This window comes from Tachysurus fulvidraco, chromosome 15 (assembly GCF_022655615.1).
Source record: "Tachysurus fulvidraco isolate hzauxx_2018 chromosome 15, HZAU_PFXX_2.0, whole genome shotgun sequence".
Classification (NCBI taxonomy): Eukaryota; Metazoa; Chordata; class Actinopteri; order Siluriformes; family Bagridae; genus Tachysurus; species Tachysurus fulvidraco.
This window is the reverse complement of record NC_062532.1, coordinates 13,584,224-13,610,111: the sequence shown is the minus strand read 5'-3', so window position 1 is coordinate 13,610,111 and position 25,888 is coordinate 13,584,224. Positions and strand designations below refer to the sequence as shown.

The following is a 25,888-nucleotide window of genomic DNA, read 5'->3' as shown; positions in this document are numbered from 1 at the left end:
TTTCTTTGATACCACAACATTTTACATTAATCAAAGAACAACAGATCTTTCTTTTCATTTGACGAGTTGGTAAGTAATGTTTAATGTTGTGGAATGTTTGCAAAGCACATTAATCTCTGTTATCATTTAAATAAACAGTTGTACGTAGTTGTTTCCTCAACGAATTCTCTTGGTAGGTGAAACTATAACTCACAAACATCTTCATCTTGAAGAATTTGCCATGAAGGAAAACTTAAGTTAAGCTTTTAACTGTTAAGAGTTAACTTCATCAAAATGACAATTGTGATCCCTTTACATAGAGAAACTGCGGGTCCTTGCGTAGGTTGTTACTACAGAAAGAATAAAGTAATCTACGAGGTACTGTAAACCTCACAGCCCTATTACGAGTTCTATTATTAGAGTTGCTCCTACAGAAATGTAATTAACACCTTCAGATCAATCAGAATCAAGCATTAAACAGCAATGTGGTAGATGTGTGTGAGTGTTTTTTATTGCCTACATTTACAATTTTCAAATGCAGCAGTAAAAGGATTTATTCTTGGACCAAGAGTAAATGAATAAAATGTCAATTTTGCAAAAAGAAGCTGAAAGGTTTTTTTTTTAAGTTATGTAACTTAAACAATAACCTCACACAATGTAACAATACAGCAAAAGTGCTGTGTGTGTAATTTCTCCCCCCCCCTCTTTCCCCCTCTTTTTAAGTGCACCTGAATATTTATAACATGTCAAAAAAAAGAGCTAACCTTGATATTACAACCTAAGTTCACGCTCATGTTGCACATTTCCAGCCACCGCTTCCGATACGCATGCATATAAACTGGATTTGTCAAAGGAAGGCTGTAGATTCGTCTCCTGGGTGGGAAAGTTGTTCCAATCTGCGCAAGGTACTTATTCTCCCTATTTCTATAACTGAGTAAAGAGGGTGGAGTACAAAAAACACCTCTTCCAGACTCAGAAACGCACCAAACAAACACATAGCAACCCAGCTGCAAGAGCTTGAAAGAAATAGAAGGACAAAATTGGAGTAGCCAACTATTGCCCAGAAGCAATGAGTGTTGTGTTTTTCAGCGCAACATGGCAAGACTTCGTAATGTTGTTTGAATGGCTATTGATTTGTCAGGGCTGGGATTGTCGGCAGGTGATAGCTTCATCAGAATGGCAGAAGAGATGCTGTGTCCTTTCTGTATTCACTGGCTGGCCAGCCGGTGATGGCATCAAATAGGCTGATTTCTAAAAGGAACTAATCAGCAATGATGTCCTTATTACCGATAATTAATGGTGGCAGCAGAACAAAACATCGACCCTTGTTTTGTATGCCTTCCATTTGTGACAATGTAAGACATTGGCAATAGGAGGGGGTTTAAATCCTTTTAAAAGCGTTAGCCTTTGGTCAACTGAGTTTTTTTTTATATCCCTTTTGAAAAAGAGCAGGAGAGATTTTTCACACTCTTAATATGAGCACAAGAAAAAGAAAAAGGCAACTTCATTCTATAATTCTTATAATGTGCATAATGTGCTAATCCACATCAACTTTCTCCTTCATGCACTTTCCTTTTCCAAGTCTACAAGAAACCGCTTACATATTTAGTCTATTTTTAAAGGCGTGGTCAGTCTTGCTCCAGCTACCAAATTCCAGGATGTTTGTCTGTCTCAGTGCCATGCTAACCACAGTGTGTCCACTCAGACTGCCTCAGTTCTGCTGACTACAGGGGTTACTTGTGGTTGTTAGTTCTTGGCAAGGCCATCGTCATCTAAATTTGCGTGTCCACCCATGGAATAATTAGTACTCCCAACCAGTCTCTCCACTCTTTTGTTTTGAAGCCATGGCCCTTAGCAACCACTGTAAAAATATCACATAATTGAGAGTCTGAATGAAATTCACTGCAAAGTCATCTTAATTAAGCTGAGGGAATGATGCTGGTACAATAATGCCAGGCTTTATGTATGGCTGCAATATTTTTTTCTTCTTCTATCTGATTCTTTCGCCTTTTAAACAGCATTGCTCTAGCTGTCCAAACACTGGTGAGGATGGTAAGGGGTGGTACACCATGCGCTGATGCATGGCTATAGGGTCAGGAGGCACTGATGAGACATTTATGGAAGCTATGGCTGGACAGGGACTGGAGCCAACAAGTGCTTTGGGAGTGGGAGGGAGTCCCAAGGCACCGATAATTACACTATCTCTTTGCACCAGCAACTCTGTTAGGAAGAATGATGGGAGAAAATGGTGGTCAAAAGGTCTGCTGGAAGTGTGTGCACAAAATGAAGTGCTAGGACATATTGTAATTTGCCAGCTCACCACCCAACACAGGCCTGGACAGGAAACCACCATTTATGCAACTGATTGTTTCGTCTCCAGGATCAAAGTGATTTTTTTCAGCCATACCATCCAACCAGTCATGTACCTCAATCAGACTCTCGAGATTGCTTCATGGCCGGCTTGTTTCCATAGACTGCTGCTGTACATATTGTGATCACTGGTTCTTTTGGATGCTTTTTTTTTTTTTTTTTTAGAAATAGGGTTTAGTGACTGTTCTGTTGATTGTGGCCAGATTTTAGGAGACACTTTTTCTTATTAGCCTATACTTTTTATGAGCCTGTCTGGTCAAAATCTAGATTACTGGTTACTGTTTTGCCCGACAGTTTAATAAGATACAAAAGACTTTTCTTGTCTTTCTGTACTCCCAGAACCTTTTATTGCCTATGCATTACTTTCGTACATGTTGGTCATAATATTTTATGTTCCTTTTGAATGTATTGTGCAACCTATTATTCATCTTTTTAGCTGTCAGATAATGAAATACCCATTGTAGTACTGACAGCTTGGGCACTATACTTTTTTTTTTTTTTTTAATTCAGTCCATTTTATTTATTTATTTATTTATTTATTTATTTATTTATTTATTTATTTATTTATTTATTTTCCATTCTTTTTAATCATGGGGAACCTGATGCATAACTCAGGAATACTGGGAATAATTCAGTAATAGAAGAGGGCAGGGCACCATTTACACACTCATTTGTACCTAAGGGAAATGTAGTGCTTCTAATCCACCTACAGGCATGTACCAGCATGTGAAGTAGGAGGAAAATGCAGGACCCAGTGGAACCACACACATGCACATGGAGAACAGGTGAAATTCCATACAGGCCTAAGCTCAGACTCAAACAGATCTCTGGAGCTGAGGGTAACAATGTTAACCACTGGTGCAGCATTAGCTTCCTAAAAGAAAACAGAAATTTTACACAGCTTATAATTAGGATGGTACATTTTCATTTTATTAGCACAGTTCTCTGTGAAAGTTCACTCTGGCTTGACCGATGAGCTCTGGGCAGAGTGGGAAGGTAATTCTGAAAATAGCATTGAGAGTGAGAGAGAGAATTGAAATTTCAATTTAAACCTACCTTTATTAGGATAATTTATTCACAAATGTAGGTAGAAACAATTGAACAAAGTTCATTAAAACTCATATGTTAAAAAATCAGCATTAATCCATAATTTTCATTAACTGTACATAATACAATCATCCATGCACATAAACGTTTGTAAACATCCCATCGACTTATAATATGCATACTCCACCCTCAATTGAGCAGCCACAAAGCCCCAAGATCATAGAACTACACTACTGCATCCTGCCATGCTAATTTGTTCTTCCTGGTTTTACAGATGGCCAATTTATAGCAGCAGATAAAACATACATAAAAACAAAATCTTTTTGCTTTGAACTGAACATTTTGGCCCACTATCAGTTGTAACGTATTTTGAACAAAGGTGAACACTTCACCTAGAGATGAAAACCAATTACTTAGTAAAGAGAAGAGACTACCCAACCGTGTGCGCTGCACAAAAAGATGAAATATTGATTGTGTCTCTGAGCAGAAAGGACAGCACAACACTCGGATTCAAGTGTACCACATGTCTGTTTGTAGCTACTGCTCTATGTACAATTCTCTACTGGAGGTGTCCTGTCCACTTATCAGATGGAAATTGGTACCGGATATGGCAGCAGCCTTTAGCTGGAATTATGTCCAAGCCACACATTTCTGTTCATTGGTCCAAGGTCCAGTCCCAGGCAAAGGAAGAGCATTTGACATTTGACAAATTTTTCTCATCCTTTTGTCATCCCTCCACAGCAGCAGTCACATAAAATAAAGGGTAAATGAACTACACTTTAATCTCTTATTCATTAATAACAGATTGTTTACTCAAAAAAGCTTATATTTGGCTTCCAACGTCACATGTACTTCTACGATGAGTCATTGTAGAAACCGAGCTGAACTCAGTACAGTTGTTTAACTCAGAATTTCAGGATATTAAAACGCAGGATATGACCCAGCTTTGGGCACCCAGCAGGTGTGAACGTAGATTGACAGAGAATAAAACTCCTGAAGGTAGAAAAGAGTTGAAAAACCTCACGACCACCTCACAGACAGAATTCAAGGGTTATATCAGGTAATCTTAATAGAACAAAGACTTTCCAGGCCTCAAAAATAGATCTGTAAAAAAAAAGGGTAAGTTCTACCGGCTCAGTCTTTTTAAACTCCATAAGAAACAGAATTTATCAAGACTCATTTCACTTGCACTTTTTAAAAGTGCTGCTGTAGTACCAATCCATGCAAAATGACTATTATATAGTCATTTTTGTGCAGCTTGCAATCTAAATGCCATTACGCTGGAGTTAATGTCTACAAAGCTCTGCCCCACTTCTTATGTTAGAAGATATAATACAGGTGATGAGATTCAGTTCTGGATTCAGTGCTGACCAAAAATTGCTCACTTCTAACTTTTGGACATCTTGTAATAATCTGCTGCAGAACATCGATATTGTGTTGTTGAATGCATGCATTAGCAACCAATAATCTCACCCGCAACCATTTCCACTAAGACAATTAGATACACGTTTTCTCCATTATATACCCTCCCAATTTAACTTCTGAAATACATACGACCCAAATTCATTTTAATTCTTACTATTAAAATATCCTATAGGACCATAATATCCTGCATATGATTTGCAAAAACTGTGATATCAATTTCATAAGCACTTAAAGTGATTCCTGAACTCTGTATAATAAAAACATCCAATGTAATCATGTATGCTGAGTTACAGGTTCAATATTTATGTTGTATAATTGCCCAGATAAGAGACATCCTTGCCAGGTACCCTTGAAACTTAAAATAGCTGGCTCAAACAACATCTCATCTAAACTATACATGCAGCACCTATAAACAATAATTTCACCCAATTAAAAAACCTTTAGCTAAACCAAAAGCAGTACATTGGATAGACATCTGTGATCAACACGGTCAGAGACTTTTGTTGATCTAAAGAGATTTGATCAACTTTCTTGTTAAAAACATTACAGATACAGTATCTACATTTCCCATATTAAACAAGTATTCCTTATTAAATCGGTCCATTATTGTCCTTTCTGGAATACAAGTTTGGCTTTCATGTACATCTAAGTGAAGATACTTTTAAGCATGTTGGCTAGGCCTTTTGATAAAACTTATAAATGCTCAATAACACAACAGGTTTCCAAATCTTTTAAAGGAGACAGAACTATCTTTAAATGTAAGATAAAACAGCCAGTAGACAAGACACAGGTAAATAACTATGTCTGCTGCACAGAAGACCTCATAAAGAGCTTCTTCAATAGAGTTTCCCTAGAAAAGTGCTTGTAAAAACGTGCTTATAAAATCAGATGGCAAGCCGTCAATGGCAGAAGCCCTGAGCCAAGCAGGCCAACCGCAGCATTGAGTTCTTGAAAAGACATGTCTGCATCCAGAGCAGGTTTTTTTTCCCCGATTCCACTTGAGGCAGGTTTGAAGGAGTTTATCAGTACAATTGGCATCATATTGCTTGGCTGTACAAAGACTAGAAAAATAGTCCACTGCATGGCAATGCATCTCTGTCACATTGGTAGTCACCTCCCATCAGGAAGATGAAGACATGCCATATGTTTGTGCTCCAAAAAAAAAAAAAAAAAATTACACTGGGAGCTTCCATGTCTGCAACAGAGATAAAATGAGACCTTAACATAGCACCTTTCACCCTTTCATTAAAAAAAAGTCAGTCATTGATTCCTTTTTTTTTTTGCTGCAAAATATTAAGCATCATAGTATCCTGACTCTATGACAGATACAGTATATCTTTTCCAAGAGAATGAATGGTTTCTCTTAAATTCTTTATAGATTTAACAGTGTACTGCTGACAAAACATTCTTATATTTGTCTTCTCCATTTCCCACCATTGAAATGTTTTTAGGTTTCCAGGCCTGCCAGATTTTCTCAAATATTTCACAGAAATTTTGCCAGACTTTGTGCAATATGTAGACTATTATAACAGAAAACCGAACAGTAAGTCCATTGTCTCACGTTTGGATGATTAACTGTCCATATATGTAAAAGGTCAACATCTCTAATAATTAGAAGACTGCATGTGAGGTTCTTCAGAAGTATAATAGAAGTAGAGTAAACTTTTCAGCACAGTTGAAATCATTAACACACCGTCATTAAACATCAGTTAACACACTGCAGGAACTAATCTGATTGTGCGCCACATTGGGCACAGAAACATTAATACAATACAATACAATACAATACAGCCTTTTCTATATCAGCTTTCAGCTCTAAAAGATGGTCATTTACTTGTTAGGCCATGGTTAAGACTTTAAGAAAGTATCTCTGGTGAAAGTAAAATTGCTATCCTTACACTCAACTTTCTTTCGCGACTAAGTAATTGCTGCCCTTTCAACCAACATTCCCCACTCTACCGCATTAACAGCGTCTCTATTTGTCTCCTGATGAAATATGTCATTACTTTTTCTTAGTTATTTCAGAAATTAATGCACGATTATATCCATCTATGTCAGCATTGTTGTTAAGTGAAATGAACAGATAATAATACCTTTAATGGAACAATGTGATATTAATGTGAGATGTAGCTGGTCTACTTTACAAATGGTCCTTACATTTTCTTTTCTACTATTTTTTTTTCTCTTATTACAGTTAAATGTTTCCTTAGATAACGTAGTATCTTTTTTTTCTCATTCAGAAGATCAAATCAGTCTTCTGAAGAACAGTAAGTGACTGTACAAACTTCTCAACATCAGGGGAAAATTCCTTAATATAAACCCGTTATCTAAAGTGTACAGAGAGAGAGAGATCCTTCTAAGGAATGTCTTGAGAATCCACACAGAGTGAACTGTGAACAGGCGTCAATATCATGAAGTGAAGAAGTATCATCTGACAAAGCATCATCCAGCCCACTCAGCTCATTAGTTGTGTAATTACAACATAACTCTGTCTCTTCTACAACAATCTTTCTAACATCACAGCCAGATTGATCATTACAAGAACTCACGGCTACATTCTCAGCATTACGGCTTTCAGGCTGTTCAACAACTAGAATCTCAGTATTGCCACTATCAACGTTATCAGCATCATCAGAACATTATCTGACTGGGTAACTGCAGGACAATCGACATCACTCTTTAAATGGCTTACCTTAGAAGGGCCTGCAATCTCCCTCTGAATAATGAGACATCAGCTTCAGACTCTGAGTAATATGTTTGCCGTCTGAGGCCGATATCACTGCATTCAGAACACCATAAATTACCTGTGCTTCCTTTGTGTTTAACATGGAAGGAAATGTCGAATCTAAAAATCCGTCTCTTTAAAATCGTTGCATGTTCTAAGGCTGGGTGTATGCAGCCCAAATAAATGACCCTGTATGAACTAAAATCTGTATCACATTTCACTTTTGAAGATGCAGCAAAAGTGTAGAAACTTATACCACATTCCAATTAACAAGACCATGTTCAATTAACACGTTCAGGAGATGTTGATTTAAAAAAAAAAAAAACTTAAAAAAGCTTAAAAATGATTTTCTTCATGTAGGAAGTGGAGGATATGTTCTCATGGATATGATCTTTAATTTGTGAAGTTTTTATTTGTCACATACACAAACATTCACAATATAACGTGTAGTGAAATGCTGTTTGACTGTCTGTGTCATAAAAGTATAATAAAAAACAGAATTAATAGGGTTACCATGAAATAAAAATGACCTGTAAAAGCAAACTGCCATTAGATTAGAACATCCTATAACATAATGCGCCGTCATCGTGTAAAAAGATGGCACAAACTGTTACACACAATACGTAAATAGACGGAATAGAAAAATGAAGTGGGGAAAAAAGGTGGTCACACAGCTGAGGTGTCACCCAGCACCACTTTCACCCACACGGCAGGCACCAGAAACAGACGATGCAAGAGAGAGAGAGAGAGAGAGATGGGAGAGAGAGAGAGAAAGAGCATGCTATTGATATAGTACTTAAACAATTAGAAAATGCTCATTATTTTTGTTAAACTAAACAAAAAATAAGCTATTTTTAAGTCAAACTGTATTTAAACAAGATGAAAACTGGCATTAAGATTAGGATTTAGTGAAACAACGGTTACTATAACATCCAATTTGTCTCAGTTTTAAAGAACAGAAACCCTCAAATGTATGACAATTATCATATTATTCAACTAAAATGTAACCCAAACCTATAGTAGCTGTATACATGGTTCTCTCACTCATAGCTCACATATTGAGCTCATGAAGTAATGAAGGTGGACAGTAATTCTTTTCTCTGTCAAAACTGCACAGGAATTAGCACATACAACCGGCCCTGCCACTCAGAACTACACCGCCCAGTCTTCTTTTTCTCGCTCTCCACACACTGATAAGAATCACAATTGGCAGCCTTTCTGCACCCATATATTACAGTGCCAGCCTCCGGATACAGCACAGTGCTGAACCATTAACACATGCTCAATCTTCCCAGTGCAGGGGTTTCTTGTGGAAGTGGTGCATAAGGGGGTGAATAAGATATGTAGTGCCTTGTTACCCACCATTCTACATCTCTGAGACACAGTTTAAATGACAAATAGAACAGATGGGTGACTGTGGTACCTTTAATTCATTCGTCTCTGATATATCTGGGACGCAACTAAATCAAGGATAAGAAGCCTCTAAATAACAGTGGTGTAATGAGTCCTAATTGCACGGCCTGTTTGTTTTGGGTCCATTCAAAACCTGGCAAGAGTCAGGTCTTATGGATGGTGGGGCACACTGCGAGTGCAGGTGTCTGGTTATAATCAACACTCGTACGATCACCATGTGTTGAAGGAATGCTTTCCGACCATGCCGTCAGCTAATTAGGATCTAATTATCAAGACGAGGCTAAACAATCTCAGCAGATGGTAGAACGTATGGAATTCCCATTTCACCATCCTTGTTTGTTATCTTCCTCCATTACTGTTTGCCCTACTTTCTAAATTCAGTTCACTCTTTCCTCTGAATGCTAGGAGAAAGCACTCTCTTGTCTCCTCTTCCTGCAATGGGTTCTTCCTCCCTCTCATTCGTAGGCGCTCTGTCTTTTTCTTTGCGCTAAAATATCATTTATCAGTTTTATACCAGTAGCACCCAAACGTGATCCTTGCTCTCACTTGTTATCACTTCCACTTATTTCTGCCTGAATTCAACTGAGCAGATCAACTGATGGCGATGTGATTTTTACATGTTAAGCAGCATGTAATTGCAGGAATAAAGTTGCCTTGTACAAAAATGAAAATTATTTGTTGTGCAAGTCCATCAAAGTCATCAAACTTTGCAGGGTTTGCTTAAAGGAGCCGAGGTGTGTAGGCAGGGGACTTTGATTGCCTACCTTTAAAGCCATTGGCCAGGGGCAAGAAATATTCGTGCAAGTAAAAAAATTGATGTGCACAGTATCTCATTAATCGGTGGTTGGTTTTCTTGGCAACTCTTAAGTAGACATTGTGCCAAGCACAGTGGTGCCTAATTAAGTCCGAGATACACATCCCAAGACACAAAGATTCCCCTGATGCTTAGTCAGAGACAGGGAATTAAAAGGTAGAAAGAGAGTCAAGCAAAGAACAGAGGGAGAAGGAAAATGCAAGAAGGAAAAAGATTGTACAGAAGAACAACTAAGACTGAGAGAAAGAAAGGGAACAGGGGCACAAATATGTACAGGCATTGTGGTGATGCAGCTTGCAGGCTCTGATAATTCAGTCTGCTGGCCATTGACTGCTCCCTTCACTGAACTGTCTTCACTCTTAATTAGATCTTGGTTTGATAGCTCAATGCTGCCTCTAATTGCATTTGAGCAACGTCACCGGGCTCCCCCGCAGCTCCTTAGATCAAAGTCTCAATGCCATGCTGCATTACACCTCAGTTAATCTCATCAATTACCCATCCATTAACCCTCGGCGACCTATTCATAATCTGCGCACATACAGTGGCACCCAGCCTTACCCAGCAAGGTAATGAAATTCAGTTCTGCATATTGTCATGCAGATTGAATTGTAACTTGGATTAAACAAAGTAATGTCAAGTTTCTTATTGTTCCCTCCTTTTCATTTATAAATAATGCTGCATTGCAGTAAAGAGCCTCACCATTTGCATTGCTTCCTGCTACACAACGCCTCCATGGCATTTCCAAATGTTCTGCGTTGGTGTCTTACAGGCCATAAACACATGTTTAGCAAGCGGCATCTTTTATGGACTTGAGCTTGTATGGGGGCTATAGAGATATAAGCTCATTGGCCATTACTGCAAATGAATACAGGGAAAGGTGGATCAGGGGATTTGAAATGCATTGCATGGCCTTGTTGATTTTGTTTTTCCTCGTCCTCTACAAATGCAGACTGCTGTGTGTTTGGTTTGAGCAGTAATGGGCTCCTTCACCTTGCTGCCAGGGCGGAGGGTAGTTCTCCCACTCAGGGAAGCTGATGAAGTATAAATCGACGGGGTGCTGGTTGTCACGGTGACGAGGCTCACTGACAGAGTGACGGAGCAGGCTGACCTTCAACGCAACCCACGAGTGGAGAGTGAGATTGTCCCTCAGCCAGCCCTTACACTCACCCAAGAGCAGCCAAACACACACAGTTTAGGTTTACTGGGCCAAAGGCACAAGCTCTGCTCTGGCTATAGGACATTATCATGTGGGGATGGCATAGCGAAATATAAGAGGCGAGTGTTTTTTAGGTATGTGCCACACTATGCTGAACTGGCTCTGATTATCTTAGCAATACACAAATGCAGGTGCCAGACAAGGATTAAATAGAGCATGATGTGGCCACTTTTACCATTGAAATATAAAGGGGGGAAATTGCGAGTGCTGAATGCAAGCCCTCTCTGTATGATTGCATGCCAGCATGATGCCCTGCAAAAGAATAATGGGGCATGTTTTATGGATCCCGCCTGTTGCCCATTGCCTTTGTCTGGTCGCTATTAAAATTCTGTGTGTGCAGCAGGTGAGGCAAGAGTTGAACAGTACCACCAAATTTGACTTCAGCCATCCGGTTAAAAGTAGATGCTGTTCTGTGGCAGTTCTGGAAACCACACCAAGTCAAAGGACGCTCCAGAGCTTGGAGGCTAGCCACTAACGCTGTTTCCCCTCAGCAAGCTTCTCTGCAACTGAGAAACCTCCCTCAGGCTCTCCATCTGGACTTGTGTTCCCTGACACCTCCAGCTTTGCTCACACCCGCTCAAGCTATTTGTAAAAATTACCTACACGAGTCGCACTTAGCTGCCAACCCGCATAGGCCGGCCTAAAAAAATGGGAAGCATGTCCCTGCCGACCCCCAGCTGAATATCTGTAGTGAAAGAGTACATGCCATCTCTAAAGAATATGGGCTCTAATTAGAAATGGCAACCGCATTACAGAAGACTTTTCTGAAGATGAAGATCATTTTAGAAGACTGAATTTGAGATTTTCCAGACCAGGGGATTTTTTTTATATATCTGTCTTAAACAGAAAGAGAGGTAGGAGGCCACTGTGAGTCAGAGGAAGTGCTCTAATATCTTACATAGCTCCTGTAGATCAAAGGCTTAAATTGAGCTGTTCACCGTAGACCACCTGCATTTATTCTCACAGATACGCACGCTCTCATTGTGGAATAAACTCAGAGCGAGATTCTACAACCTTGTATATAAAAGCATTTGCAGCTTTTGCTGTAATACTACTTATCATCTGTGGCATGATGCAGCAGGAAAGGTTAAACTAATTACTCCAACTTTACATCAAAACTTTCAAGTAGTCAAACTGGTCCAAACTGTAGCAGAGCGCATATTTAAAAAAAAAAAAAAATTAAATTCCTCCACATCTGCGGGAAAACAGGTATTATTAGGCAGCTCTAGCAGTGAAGTGTCTACCTGTTTTCTCTCTACTATTCCACCCACGGACCAACCCTCGCTTTGCACTGAGGGAGCAATTACTGCGAGCCTCAACCCTTTTCGATGGGGACGCTCATCTCTTTTCAAACGCAGGTGCATTGTTATAGAAGAGCAATCGGCACGGGTGCACACATGCCTTTCTGTATTGGCGGGTACATACGCCATGTAGCCTCCACTGGTGCTGGCATGCAATTGTCTATTTTGTTATTTGCTGCTTTTAGGTAATCAGTGCTGGGGTTTAGTTTTTGCATGTGGAGGTCCCTAATGGTGCTGTATTTATAAAGCTGGATGGCTAAGTGGATGGACCTGCATGCTGGCAGAGGAACATTTACCCAGAGGAGGAAATGAGGCTATTGTTGAAGGCTGGAGGGAATAGTGCTTTAGGGAGGTGTGGGGGTTTGTCATTTATGAAGGTTGTTACCCAGTGGTAATGATTTGAGGAGCGGCAGGGGACATTAGATCTTTGATTAGGCTTCTGATGATCTGCCGGTATAAAATATGGAGGATGGGTAAGATCATCCTTATCTAATTGAGCATATTGGTGTGTCGTTGTCCTCTGTTCCTCTATTTTTATCCCTGAAAATTTATATTTTATGTACATGTGCTCTGTATATGTGTGTGTGTGTGTGTGTGTGTGTGTGTGTGTGTGTGTGTGTGTGTGTGTGTGTGTGTGTGTGTGTGTGTGTGTGTTAGGGAAAGTGATAAAAATTTCTTGAAAGTATCCATGCAGGTGTCATGTCACACTTGTGTGTCTGAACTCTACAGATATGCCCCGAAGCACCTTTATCTTTGTGTGTGTGTAAATCTGTGTGTGTTTGCAATGAGTAAGTAATAAAAGTTTGTGAATGTATTCATGCAGGTGTCATGTCACACTTATGTGTCTGAACTCCACAGATATGCCCCGAAGCACCTTCATCTGTGTGTGTGTGTGTGTGTGTGTGTGTGTGTGTGTGTGTGTGTGTGTGTGTGTGTGTGTGTGTGTGTGTGTGTGTGTGTGTGTGAGACAGAGAGAGAGAGAGAGAGAGAGAGAGAGAGAGAGAGTGTTATTGTACTTTTATTACACAGTCTACCCTCTTCTCTATCAGCGCCTTGTCTCCTACCTTGAACCAAAGGATATATATCCCTCCCCAGCTCCCACAGGACAGAACATATCAGCACTCTGATTCTGGGTGTTGCGGCTCAGCCAATCTCTCACTGCAGAATTCGGCTGTGCCGCAGGGCATGCCATCTTAATGCCACAATTAATATGAGCTTCAATTAGATTCACCAAACAATGTGACCATCAGCTCTCACATCATCTACGTAGAGCAAGACAGTGTGGTCGATATGTTGGGTCATGTGCTAATCAAGCATAGGTAATGAAAGCACTTTGTCTCCTGGGTTTGAGGCTTCTGCCTGTAAAGTGTTCCCCCGAGACTAGATAACCCACCTGTATTAGAAAGCCTAAAGATGAATGGAGGCACAAGGAGATCATTGCTCATACTGTCACCATTGTCAGGCGAACTGCTCCATCTTGGAGCACTCTTGAACATCTTCGCTCAGTTATGCCAGTGCAGCGCTGGGAGTCATACTCCATCTTCTGTCTAGTATATGTTCACACACCGGCTGAGCAGCCCTTCTCTTGGAGATACACTGCAGGCTGCATTCCCAAACACTCTTTAAGCCTAATTGCACCAGCAGTAGCAATTCTTCACTGAATGGCTGTTTTGTTGTCTAGGACTTGCCTTAATCTCTGTACTGGACCTGAGTAACCAAGCATTTCATGAATAAATCAGTTGTGGCTCAGCAGTTCAGGTTCTGAACTAGTTGCTAGTTCAAATCACTATTGGCATCTTGAGCAAACTTCAATTGCTCGGATTGTATCACGCCTCAGCTGTACGGTTTGCATCCCCATGGTGTTTGACTAGAAATGAGAAAAATATACCTTTAAAAAAAATTCAAAATTGATTACTAAATGTATCACAAGTCATGAAATAAGAAGTCAAACATGAAATACGGGAGTAAACATTGATACCATTTTGCTATGATAAACTCTAGCCCAGAGTTAAATAATGCAGTATATGATCACACATGAGTTAAAACAGAAAAATCAGAAAGAATTGACAAATATTGACCAAGCAATTTGCCAGAGTTAGAAATGACACTGTTGGAAATACGTGTGGGCAGGTGGGTTAGAGGGCAAATGTTCCAACTGAGACCATCCAAAAGCTGTTCAGAGAATATGAAAGAGATAGAGGGTAGTTAAAAAGCAAATAACAGGAAAAGACTATTTTGCTTGTGATAATCAGAACAGAAAATGTTTTGGTCTAAACATTTGTATTTTACTATTAAATACAAAGTGCACAATTTCATAGTCTGGATGAGATTCTCAGCAGAGACATGATATTCCCTAAATAGGGCATTATTATTATTATTATTATTATTATTATTATTATTATTATTATTATTATTATTATTATTATCATCATTATTATTATTGTTATTATTATTATTCAGTCCACAATAAATCTGGTGAACATCCAGTACCTCCTCACTAAGTACCACAATTCACAGTCAACACTTTTAGTTAAAAATTTGTCCGAATAGACTTTTAAATATCAATGTTGGCCATAATTACTCGATCCAACAGTTGCTTGTTATTACTGTATCAAATATGTATGCATATGTGTGTATATGTAGCACACAGTGATGTGCATTCTCTATTTAGATTTGTATTCAGTCCGGTGTCTCACTTACTTACTGTGATGCTGTGAATAGAAAAACCTACAGATTAAATAGTGAATGATTGAGAGAGAGAGAGAGAGAGAGAGAGAGAGAGAGAGAGAGAGAGAGAGAGAGAGAGAGAGAGAGAGAGAAAGTCTTTAGATACAGCATTTGTCTTTGTCGATTTGCTTTTAGGGGATGCAAACTTTTGCCCTCAAGTGAAGCTGAAAGCTGAATGTTTGCAGAATGAATAATGTAAATGCAAATCAATACACATTTGAACCATCTATTCCTTAATGTTGCCAAGATCAAAGAGCGGGTGCTTGAATTTAGAAGGAAGAGGACCAAGGAGCATATGGGACAGGATGTTGGGATGGTTTGATTCCTGCTCTGTGGACAGTTTTAATGTGGTTGTGGAATGGACATTAAACTAAACTAGTGTCCATCAGGGACATTGAATTAGATTCAGTATATGATTTACTAGGTCCTTTTTTACCCTCAGTGATCACCATGTACAACAATTCATCACTATTCAGGACATTATTGGTCATTAGAGCACTTTCCTTGAATAAACTCATCAGACATCGGTTTCCCTTTTTGCACTTGGTGGCATTGTGTTTATTGTTGTACTCCTGCTAACTTACTGTATAATTTCCTACTGCATAGCTCTTGTTCTTGCTTTGCATAGTCACATATTTATTCAGAGCACTGGAATTTACAGTTCTGTTTACTTTATTTCTACTTTTATTTTTGTATCTTACTGAATAGATTTATTTCATTACTTTTGTTTATTTGGTTTGTCCATGTCAAATGATAAACACTAATGTGTATTTCTTCACTCAGATGACGTTCCACCCTACTTCAAAATGGAGCCTTTGGCAACCCAAGTGCACCTCGAGGGCAACCGTTTGGTTCTGACCTGCATGGCAGAGGGTAGCTGGCCCTTGGTGTTCAAATGGCTGTACAATGGAACGGAGCTGACAAACTTCTCAATGGAGTACAGGTGAGCTCTCCATTTGTCATTCCTGCCACATAATTACTGAAACAAATAGACACATTAATCTCAGTTTACCTTTTAACAAATTTCTCATTTGTGGATATTTATTCAGATCCTTGCTCATTTCTATGCATTTATTCAGAAATGGCGGAGGATCATAAGCCTCTTGAGATATGGCACCTCATTCCCCATGCAGGCGCGAAATGACTCTCTTATATCGATTCATTCCTGGCACACATTAATGCATGTCATTTCCTGCTTGGTCATAGGGAACAAACGGAAAAGATTTGGACCGCCCCCCCCCCCACCCCCACCCCCTTTCCCCCATTTGTTTTTTGCTCGATGCATTCTTTATAAATGCAGCGTCCAGCATGTGTCAGGAATATAGAATTATATCCATCAAAGCATTGTTGTCAGTGGAATGCATTATGGTCCACAGCCACAAGAACCATGTAATATTTATTATTGTAAAGGCAAAGTGAATTGCTTTTTGTTCCGCTTGATGGCTGCATTGCCTTCATTCTTCGCTTTATTGAGTAACAGATTTTGTGCTGACCGTGATCCTTTCTAACTCGGTACAGCCTTTAGAATAGTGCTAATGGACCTAGTCAAGTGGGTCTGAACAGCAGGGAAAACCTGCATGATTATCCAAGTCATGTAAGGGTGGCCTTTTCCTATTCTTAGGGCTAAAGAAAAAGAAATTTATTGTATAAGCTCTTGTTGATGAAAGATAAATAAAAAACTGAAAGAACACTTTTTAATGATTTATTCACTGTATATTATTTATATCACATGGTGTGTATACAGGATACTTTTACCGTTAAAGATTAAACTTGGTTTAGAGTTATGTATTGTAGAAATTCATTTTAAACTCACAAGTGGAGAGCTTGAGCTCTATCCCAGCCCTGAGCATAACCCTTTATCTTTAAAGAAAAGCAGTCTATTATTTTGTAAAAGCCTTTCAAGATTCCAAGGAGTCTCAGTGTGAGATCCCAAGTGGCTCCCCACCTGTGTCCTTCTCTTCAGCCAGTCAACCATAGACCTGTGTGGTGTGTGTGTGTGTGTGTGTGTGTGTGTGTGTGTGTGTGTGTGTGTGCGTGTGCGTGTGCAGTTAGGGACTGTCGATCATGCTTCTACCTCTTTTTTATCCACACTTCTGATTAAAGAGAGAACCTGAATCCACTCTACTACAGTATCAGGAATCTGTGAATGGCACCACAGAGAGAGCTGAAGCAGCAGATAAGGAGCACATTGTGAGCAGCTAAGTGAATTAGGATTCACAGAACAAAAGTGTACACCGGTCATGTGTACACATCAAATGCTAGAACTCCATAACCTGTAGCGTTCAGACCAGTTCCCTGGGGTGATTTAGAGAAGCTCACACACCTTACACAGCTCCCACGTGGCTCACTGAAGCACCTCTTGTACATACTTTCTAATTCCCACTGATCAATCCAAACACATATTTGCTTTTGCACATAATGACCTCGCAAACTGTATGCTGTCACGATAGCATCAAGTAGTGCCTGAGAAGGTTTTCCATTATGAATGAGTGGGCTTATTTATGTGGGTTAACTGAGGAGCAAGCATAGTTAAATTATAACCAACGACTGACTATTATTTCCTTTGTGGTATATTTTTAGCAGCAGTATGTGTGACTGTGCATGTGTGTGTGTGTGTGCGTGTGTGTAAGCCTTTTGAATCGGCACTTTTTTAAAGAAAACCAATATAAAATAGCTAAAAGTCTTTTGACTTTGTCATCTTTGTGTGTATGAGCATGTATCTTTGTGTGTGTATCTGTGTCTCTCTGTGTGTGTGTGTGTGTGTGTGTGTGTGTGTGTGTGTGTGTGTGTGTGTGTGTGTGTGTGTGTGTGTGTGTGTGTGTGTGTGTGTGTGTGTGTGTGTGTGTGTGTGTTTGTGTGTGTTTTTAAACTTTTTCACAACTGACAAGTATGTGCTGTTTGCTAGGTACGTCATCCTGTCCCTACATCGCTCCCACGCCGGCTTTTACAGGTGCATTGTGAGGAACCGGGTCGGCGCGCTCATGCAGAGGAGCACTCAAGTCCAGGTCGCCTGTAAGTGCAAATATGTCAGAAGCAGGAATTAAAAGAAAGCGGTCTGCTTCAAGACTTAACTTCATTCTAAAGCATGCAACATATGAGTAAAGAAAATAATAAAGTCTGCTTGACTTCTTCTCCCGATAGGCTGGAAAATTCTGTCAATAAAAATAAATGTCATAAAAAAGCATAGTAAAAGTTCAGAAAATTCATATCTCATTCCTAGCATAAATCGATCATTATGATTTAATATGTCACAAGGGAAAATAATTCAGACAATTAATAAAAAATAAATTGTTATTTAATATACTTCCAACACATACAGTGTATCCAGTTCAAATCTACACCCATAATGTCTTCTGACCTTGTGCTTATGCATATAAACAAAACGTACTGTATTTATAGGATGAATGAAGATACTGTATGTTTAAACCAAAATACTGTAGGTAGCAGTAGGTTTGAAATAATGATCTTTTTTTGCAAGTGGTTCACTCGAGAAACATTACTTTGAACAATTCATTTTCAAATCCCAAGGTTACGAGAGTCTCTGATGGACTCACAATTTCAATCCATATATTTTCTATGGGATTCAACTCAGGAGATGAGGCTCGACCATGCAAGGCCTTCTTGAGTTATTTTAGCTATATGTTTGGTGCTATCTTGTTGAAATGTCCATCTTCTCCACAAAACAGATCAGATTTAATTCTCCTAAATTATGTCCTGGTACATCTATCCATTCATATTACCTTCCCTGATGAGTAGAAACGCTGCCTCATCGTAAAGCTCCATACGTCACTGTGGGTTTATCGTTCTTGGGATCATACAAACAAAATCACTGTTTTTCTCCAAACACGATGAGCTATTTTTAGTTCATTTGACAAGAGTATATTTTTCCAAGGCCTTGTCTAAATGTTTTTTGATGTTCTACTTTTTTATTGTAGGAGATTAGCATGGAGTGTTAACATGTGGATGATGGCTGTGCTATTTAGTGCTTTTTGTTATATATGTAACTTTAGTTTTTCTGCCTTCAACTGACTTCTCTCTTGTATTTCTCTATCATTAGACTGAGAGCACTTTGTGAGCAGGGGATGATTAGTTTCATGAACTTCCAACATGCATATTATTGAGCCAGGTGTATTTGACATGGAGAGACTTTGCTTTGGCTCTGTAGCTTGTTTCATAACGTTGTTCTTGAGAAGTTTATGAAACTCCTTCACTCTCACGGGGATTGCTACTCGTTGCATGAAATATATATGAACATATGCAAGCGTATATACATTGCTCCATGGTTTGGTTTTGAAACATATCCTTTTTATGCTTATGAAGTACAAATTCAAATACAAAGATATTATATATGTTATTTTGCAGTAGATATAAAAACAGCATCTATTATTTAAATACATTTTTCCTCTCACTGTATATTTTAGTTACTTCCTCTTGCTCCGGGTATTTTAGTAACTTCCTCATGATGTGTGTATTTTTAAATGACTTTAATTCAAAAGTATTTGTTTAATGCGTTTAGCAATAGACATATAACAAAGCAGCTTTGCACAAATCCAGAGGCAGATTTAGACCCTTAACGAGCAAACCACAGGCAGCAGTGACAAGGCAATTTTCCTGAGACGACATGACGAAGAAAATCTAAGAAGGAGCGAAGTGAAAAAAAGTTTTCTGGCTGGCACTGACCATTATAAATCAGTGAAGAATACAGGTGTAGAAGAGTAAAGTCAAACAACACTGAATGCATTAAAAGGATGTTCAGAATGTGAATGCAAGTCTTGGAATTCCTCCATGATGTGTGGTGTTTTCATTATTCCCTTCTTGATCTGTGTATTCTAGTTACTCCCACTTTAGTGTGGGTATTTTACTTCTGGGTGTATTTATTTTGTTCCTTGGATGTTTTAGTTATTTCCACCTGGGCCATGTTTCAGTGTATTTTAGTTACAGCCAGCTCATTCATTGTTTACTGTCTGTATTTTGTTTACTTCTACCTCATTTTTGATCGTTTTGACTGTCTAAGTGGGCCACAAAGGATTAAAATGGCTTTTACAACAGCTTCATTGCTCTAATTAGATGTTTGAATTTCTACTAACAAATGATATTCTAGTTTCTGTTTTTTTTTTTTTTAACCTCCATTTCTCAATATTTACATTCAGCCCTCATAACAGAAGAAATAGTGAAATATTAACATGCACCGGATGATGTTTCGAGTAACATTTTTTTCTGGCCCTGAAATTAGTTTCACCTATCTGGAAGAGAGCTGTTGAGCTCTTTAGAACTTGGCTCACATTTAACCTAAAAGAGAATCCACAAGGCATAAAACCTGAACTAGCTGCCTGTATTCATTTAACGATTTGAATTTGGCTGACAGAGGAGTTTGTGGCGAAAAAGGGAGAAAACAAGTCAATTCAGGTTTTACCCAGCAAGCCGAGCAACAAGAAGCACATCTGAGCCAATAATACTGAGCCAGGTAATGCATTTGAACATCTAAAAGCCCTCTAAATAGTAAGTAATGACAACGTAAGTAACTGAGAAAATAGAATGTTATTAGACCTGCTATTACTATAAACACAGCATATGTTATTTGCTTCTTTTATCATAAATATAACTAAAATGTCGCTACTGAATTATTACTCATACTTGCAAACTTTGTTAGGTTTCTAAGCAAGGAGTTTTTTTCTAATCCCAAAAGGATGCTGATGTTTGGAGGTTTATTGTAGACAAGAATATAAAAAATATGTTAAAAATCTATTATGTAGTGCTTTACTAATGTACCATGATTAAGTAAAACGTTCTCAGTATGGTGTGTAATCAGTGTTATTGACTTTTTAATAATTAAAATATTATATGTACCAATTATTAGAATTGCTTGGGTGTGGTTGTTGCCTAGAGGTTGCCAGATTTATACTGAGTAGCGGTGTCTAGGTGATTTTAGTGGACAGCATTACAAAACTGTCCAACAATTCATAGGTAAATTAAATTAGGTACAGTTAAGTAGTACGACAACATCAGAAAGCATGAAGTGAAGGAACATCCTGTATCTAGTTTTAATTTATGTTACATCATGTGCCAAGTGAATAGTGTTTTGTGACAGTTTTACCTTGAATATTGACCCATAGTCTGGCACAACATGATTTTCAGGGTACCTTGAACAAACTGTTATACTGCTCCTTACTCAAGCTGATATTACACAAGAGAATTGGGCTGAAAGTCAGACTCATGTGTCGGAGTCTCCAGTCTACCTGCATAACTCCTCAATAAGTCCAAGCAACTCAACTTTTAATACATCCTTATGTACACAGCAGTTGTTTCTATTTATAAAGTAGGTGCCAAGTCGGTGTACACGATCTCTATTGAATAGTGACTGGTGGGGGAAGGAGTTATAGGGTATTAGTGTTTTTATTGCATATGATTGTTCTAGATGCGGAAACCAATTGCTTATTTAGTGAGGTTTTTTCCTGCATCTTTTCATATATTCTTCATTTTCTGTATCTTACCCCATTAATCACTTTATATTTTTCCCCACTCTCTCAGATATGGAAGACTTTGTAGAGAAAGAGCGATCTCAGGTGGTATCAGAAGGCGAAGCTGCACTCATCGTCCCTCCAAGAATTCCCAGCTTTCCTCGGCCTCAGATCACATGGTTCCGGGACGGGCGCAAGATTCCCCCCAGCAGCCGCATGTAAGCATTTATATGTTTAAACAACACATAATCACAAATCAATTTTAATTTGCTATGCATTATTACCTTAAGCCAAGCGATCGTGTCCCATTATTGTTTAACCTCCTGTTGCCTGCTGGTGCTCCTGTAGCAGGCTGTGGTGAGCTAATATCACAGACCCTCACTGCAGTATTGATAAAGTCAGCTATAATAAGAACCCCTGTTGACTATGGAGCGGGTGAGATTGAAGGCTGGAGAGAGCAGACGGCAGGGGAGCCAATTAGACAAAGTGGACAAAAGGCCTTTATTGACGACCTTGGCTGATTGACAGAGCGTTTTCCCCCTTGCACGCACCATGTGTGTGGGTGCGTGCCTGACCACATGTGTAGTCAGTTTTCAGCATGTCTTTACAATCAACCGAGATTACTTTATCTGGGCTTCCAGCAGGCAGATGTCTGAGAACCGTGGCATGAAATGTTCAGCTGATATATGCTAAGCTTTACAACATATGTGAAGAACACTGGCTGAAGCAAAGGCATATTTTTTTCTACAAGGAATCTTTTCTACAAGGATATATCTCTCTTCAAAACCAAAATCTTGCAAACTTCTAGCCCCTAACTCTATAATACAGGAAACAACACTGAAAACTGACACACTGAAACCAACCAACCTGATAGATACTGAGATTTTGGTTCAGCAGTTCACTTGCATCCAGTTAGGAGGAACTGGATCAGGTACTGAAGCTTTAGCTCTGCAGTTAGGGGTGCTTGTAAATCTCAGCTAAGTTCCGGGGTCAAGAAGCTGTTACTTGTTAAAATGTACAGGCTTCTTACACTGCCAAATGGCTGTCCTGGTATGGAAGATCACCTGCTATAAACATGCCAGCGTGACACTATCACCAGACTTGATGCTGAGAGGCTCCAGCAGAGTACAGTTTGTTTACTGCCCCTTAGTCATGGTTCTCAGGGGTATCGATATACTAATCTAATGCTCCATGTGAACCCTCACTCTAATTGTGCATGAGTGGACCTTAGTATGGCTTGATCAGGTTGCCACTGACAGCTTGGTGGCATCTAATCTCACCCCACACAGTGTGTCACCTCTCATTTGAGTGTGCACACTCTGAAATCACTTCTTCACCCTGGGTGTTCCATGCGATATTGATACAGTCTGTTAGCCTTAACTGTTTGTATGTCTGTGTGTGTATTGCTGTGGACTGGGCCACCGGAGACTGCCACAGCTTCTGTGAACCATTGTTGCATCAGTCAGCTGTATGGTCTGGGCTTTATCAGCAATCGTCTGAACATTTGGCAGGAAGGAATTTAGTGTTGGGTCCATGGAGTCTGCGCCGACCCATTAGTTCCTCAGGAGCTCTCGGTTGCTATTATAAACTGTTGTAGAAAGGACATTATTTACCTTTACATTATTTACTGTCCGGTGTCACCCAAATGAGGATGAGGTTCCCTTCTGAGCCTTGGTTCCTCTCAAGGTTTCTTCCTCATTTCATCCTCAGGGAGTTTTTCCTTGCCACAGTCACCTCCGGCTTGCTCGTTAGGTATAGATGTTTACAGATATATATATAGGAACTATATTAATTTTAAACTTTAAATTGATGTATTTATTCATTTATTTTAATTCTTCTTTTTATTTATTTATTTTTCTCTGATTCCTTTTCTTCCGTAAAGCTGCTTTGAGACAACGTGAATTGTTAAAAGTGCTATACAAATAAATCAAATTGAATTGAACTGAATTGAATATATACTGTCCCGAAGACCATAGATTTGAGATCATGAGGCAATAGTACGGAATCTTTGCTTTTACTTATATCTGTGTGCGAACTGTTTAGGAAATGGCAGCTTTTCCTTTGATTCTATTCATCCTTGAAGTGATCAAAAATATTGAACCATGCGAATGGCAAGTGTTTCTTGTTGCCCAGGTGTGTACTGATCTATTGATTTTTTTAAGCAATTAATAGCTCTGAATGTCTAATCTTGGTTTGAGCCCTGGCTTTTACTGTGAAGAGTGCATTTGTTGTTAAAGAGCAGAGATCTGTCTATGGGAGAATAGGAAGCCATTTGGAAGCTGAGAAAAGAGGGAAAATCAGAGAATCACACAAACATTGTTCATAGCCAATACAAACTATTTTGATTTTACTGAAAAAGAAAGAATTCACTGGTGTATTAAAAAAAACAGTACATAGTGTGGCCATGGAAAACAATAGCAGTTGATGATGGAAAGATTGTGAGAGCTGTGAAGAAAAGCCCAAAAACAAGTCAGTGACAACCTCCACAGAAGTTTTCACAATCAGCCATCAGAAGAAGATAGAAGACAGAGTCTAATTTAGAAAAGGAATGCAAAGACTAATCTTAAATTTTCTGGAAACATTAAACGTTAAAGTGATAAAAAAAAAAAAAAAGGCCAAAGTGTGGCGAAAGAAAGGATGTGCACATTTTCCAAAACATACAAACTCATCGGTTACGCATGGTGGAGGTGTCATGGCTTGAGCTTGCATGGCTGCTTCTGTAACAGACTCACTAATCTTTATTGATGATGATAGAAGCAGAATAACTTCAGAAGTCTACAGAACCATTCTGCCACATTTACAGTGAAATACATCCAAACTAAAGGGGAGGAACTTAGTCTTGCAAAATTCAGTGACCCAAAACTCCCCCACACTTCCAACACCATACAAGGACTTCATCAGGGGAATAAAGCAGAAGGTTTTAAGATCGGTTAATTCTCTCACCAGATCTTATCCCAATTGAGCAGGATTTCATCTCCTCGAGAGCCGACTGAAAGGAAAAACAAACTGGAAGGAGCTGCAGTATAAACCTGGAAATGCAACACAAAATATATTGCAACAGCTTGTTGATGCCTCTGGGTCATCGAGTAAATGCAGTTATTGCAGGCAACAGATATGCCATGTTCCAATTTGTTAGTAATAGTCAATAGCCAAATTCATCTTTTCATCTTAAACACAAAAAAATAGAATTAGTCTTGCATTCCAATATTGTCTCTTTCTGTCCCAAGTTTTTGAATATGTTTGAAAATGTATTTTTTTCTTCCAGAGCTCTCACTTTGGACAACACCTTGGTTATCCTGTCAACAGTGGCACCAGATGCAGGTCGCTACTACGCTCAGGCTGTCAATGACAAGAATGGCGAGAATAAGACCAGCCAGCCTGTTATACTCAATGTGGAGAGTGAGTAGGCCAAAGGAACCAATTTAAATATAACTCTGTTTCTATATTCAACAGCAACTTTATTCACATTTCATGTTGCACTGACATACAGAATACAGAATTCAGCAGGGATGGTGATTTTCCTGGGATGTGTCTATTTTTTATTTTTTTTCTCAACAGGTGATTTGAACACATTGATGACATGTAGCTTTTGTGCCCCCTAGTGGCTGTCCACTGATCCTCAAGGGCTTAGACAGACTGAGTTCTACTCCCACGTTATATTTTGATTCATTGGCCAGGCCATTGTAGCGTGTGGCATGGCCAAGAGTGGCCGCAAGTGATTTTTACACTCTCACTCTGCCTCTGTAATTAAGCAGTCTTGTAAAATCAACCCCTGTATTTTAATAGCCCACCAGACCACAATGGCAAAATTATAAAAGACATGATGCAGGGGGAGGAGGAGACCACTTACTCCACAGATACTTAAAAAGAAAGGCTAAGGATGTGTGAGAGAGGAACAGACAGGAAGAGATTGAGAGGGAACGAGAGAAATTGGTCATTAAGGGCAGGGAATCGATACCTGAGCTGGTGACTGGTGCATTTAATCAGTATGTCTGCACCTCTCAATCACACCGCATTCAAAGGCACAATAGTGTAATGATAGTATTACTGTGCACTGTGGACACTAAGAGTTTGCTTTCTTTGTGGAGCACAAAGAGGGACTGAGCATGATGCTTGCTACGTGTACAATAGTGTGATGGCGATGCTGGTATATAGAAGTGAAAGACATGATGAGTGGAATGGCAGATATTTATTGAGGCAATGGCTTCTGTAAAACATTTTTTTTCTTTTTCTATTTAGATGTGGGTGGGCCTGCGGATCCAATCGCTCCCACTATCATCATCCCACCCAAGAACACCAGTGTAATGGTTGGGACGTTCGAGGTCACGCTGGAGTGTGTGGCCAATGCCAGGTGTGTGTTTGCATGTGTGAAAACAGCTCTGCCATCAACACCTAATAATGTAACTAGTTAAC

General features: G+C 39.2%; 1 protein-coding gene across 2 annotated transcripts in view; it reads left to right on the top strand.

Annotated features, from left to right (window-relative positions):
• The window catches only part of sdk2a (sidekick cell adhesion molecule 2a), a 136,346-nt gene that overhangs the window by 56,558 nt on the left and 53,900 nt on the right, over positions 1–25,888 (top strand). For both annotated transcript variants that reach the window (XM_027141272.2, XM_027141270.2), the window contains exons 2-6: positions 15,801–15,960; positions 17,923–18,029; positions 21,546–21,693; positions 24,741–24,874; positions 25,715–25,826. In XM_027141272.2, coding sequence (XP_026997073.1) covers positions 15,801–15,960; positions 17,923–18,029; positions 21,546–21,693; positions 24,741–24,874; positions 25,715–25,826 — 661 coding nt within the window. The remainder of the gene's footprint in view (positions 1–15,800; positions 15,961–17,922; positions 18,030–21,545; positions 21,694–24,740; positions 24,875–25,714; positions 25,827–25,888) is intronic.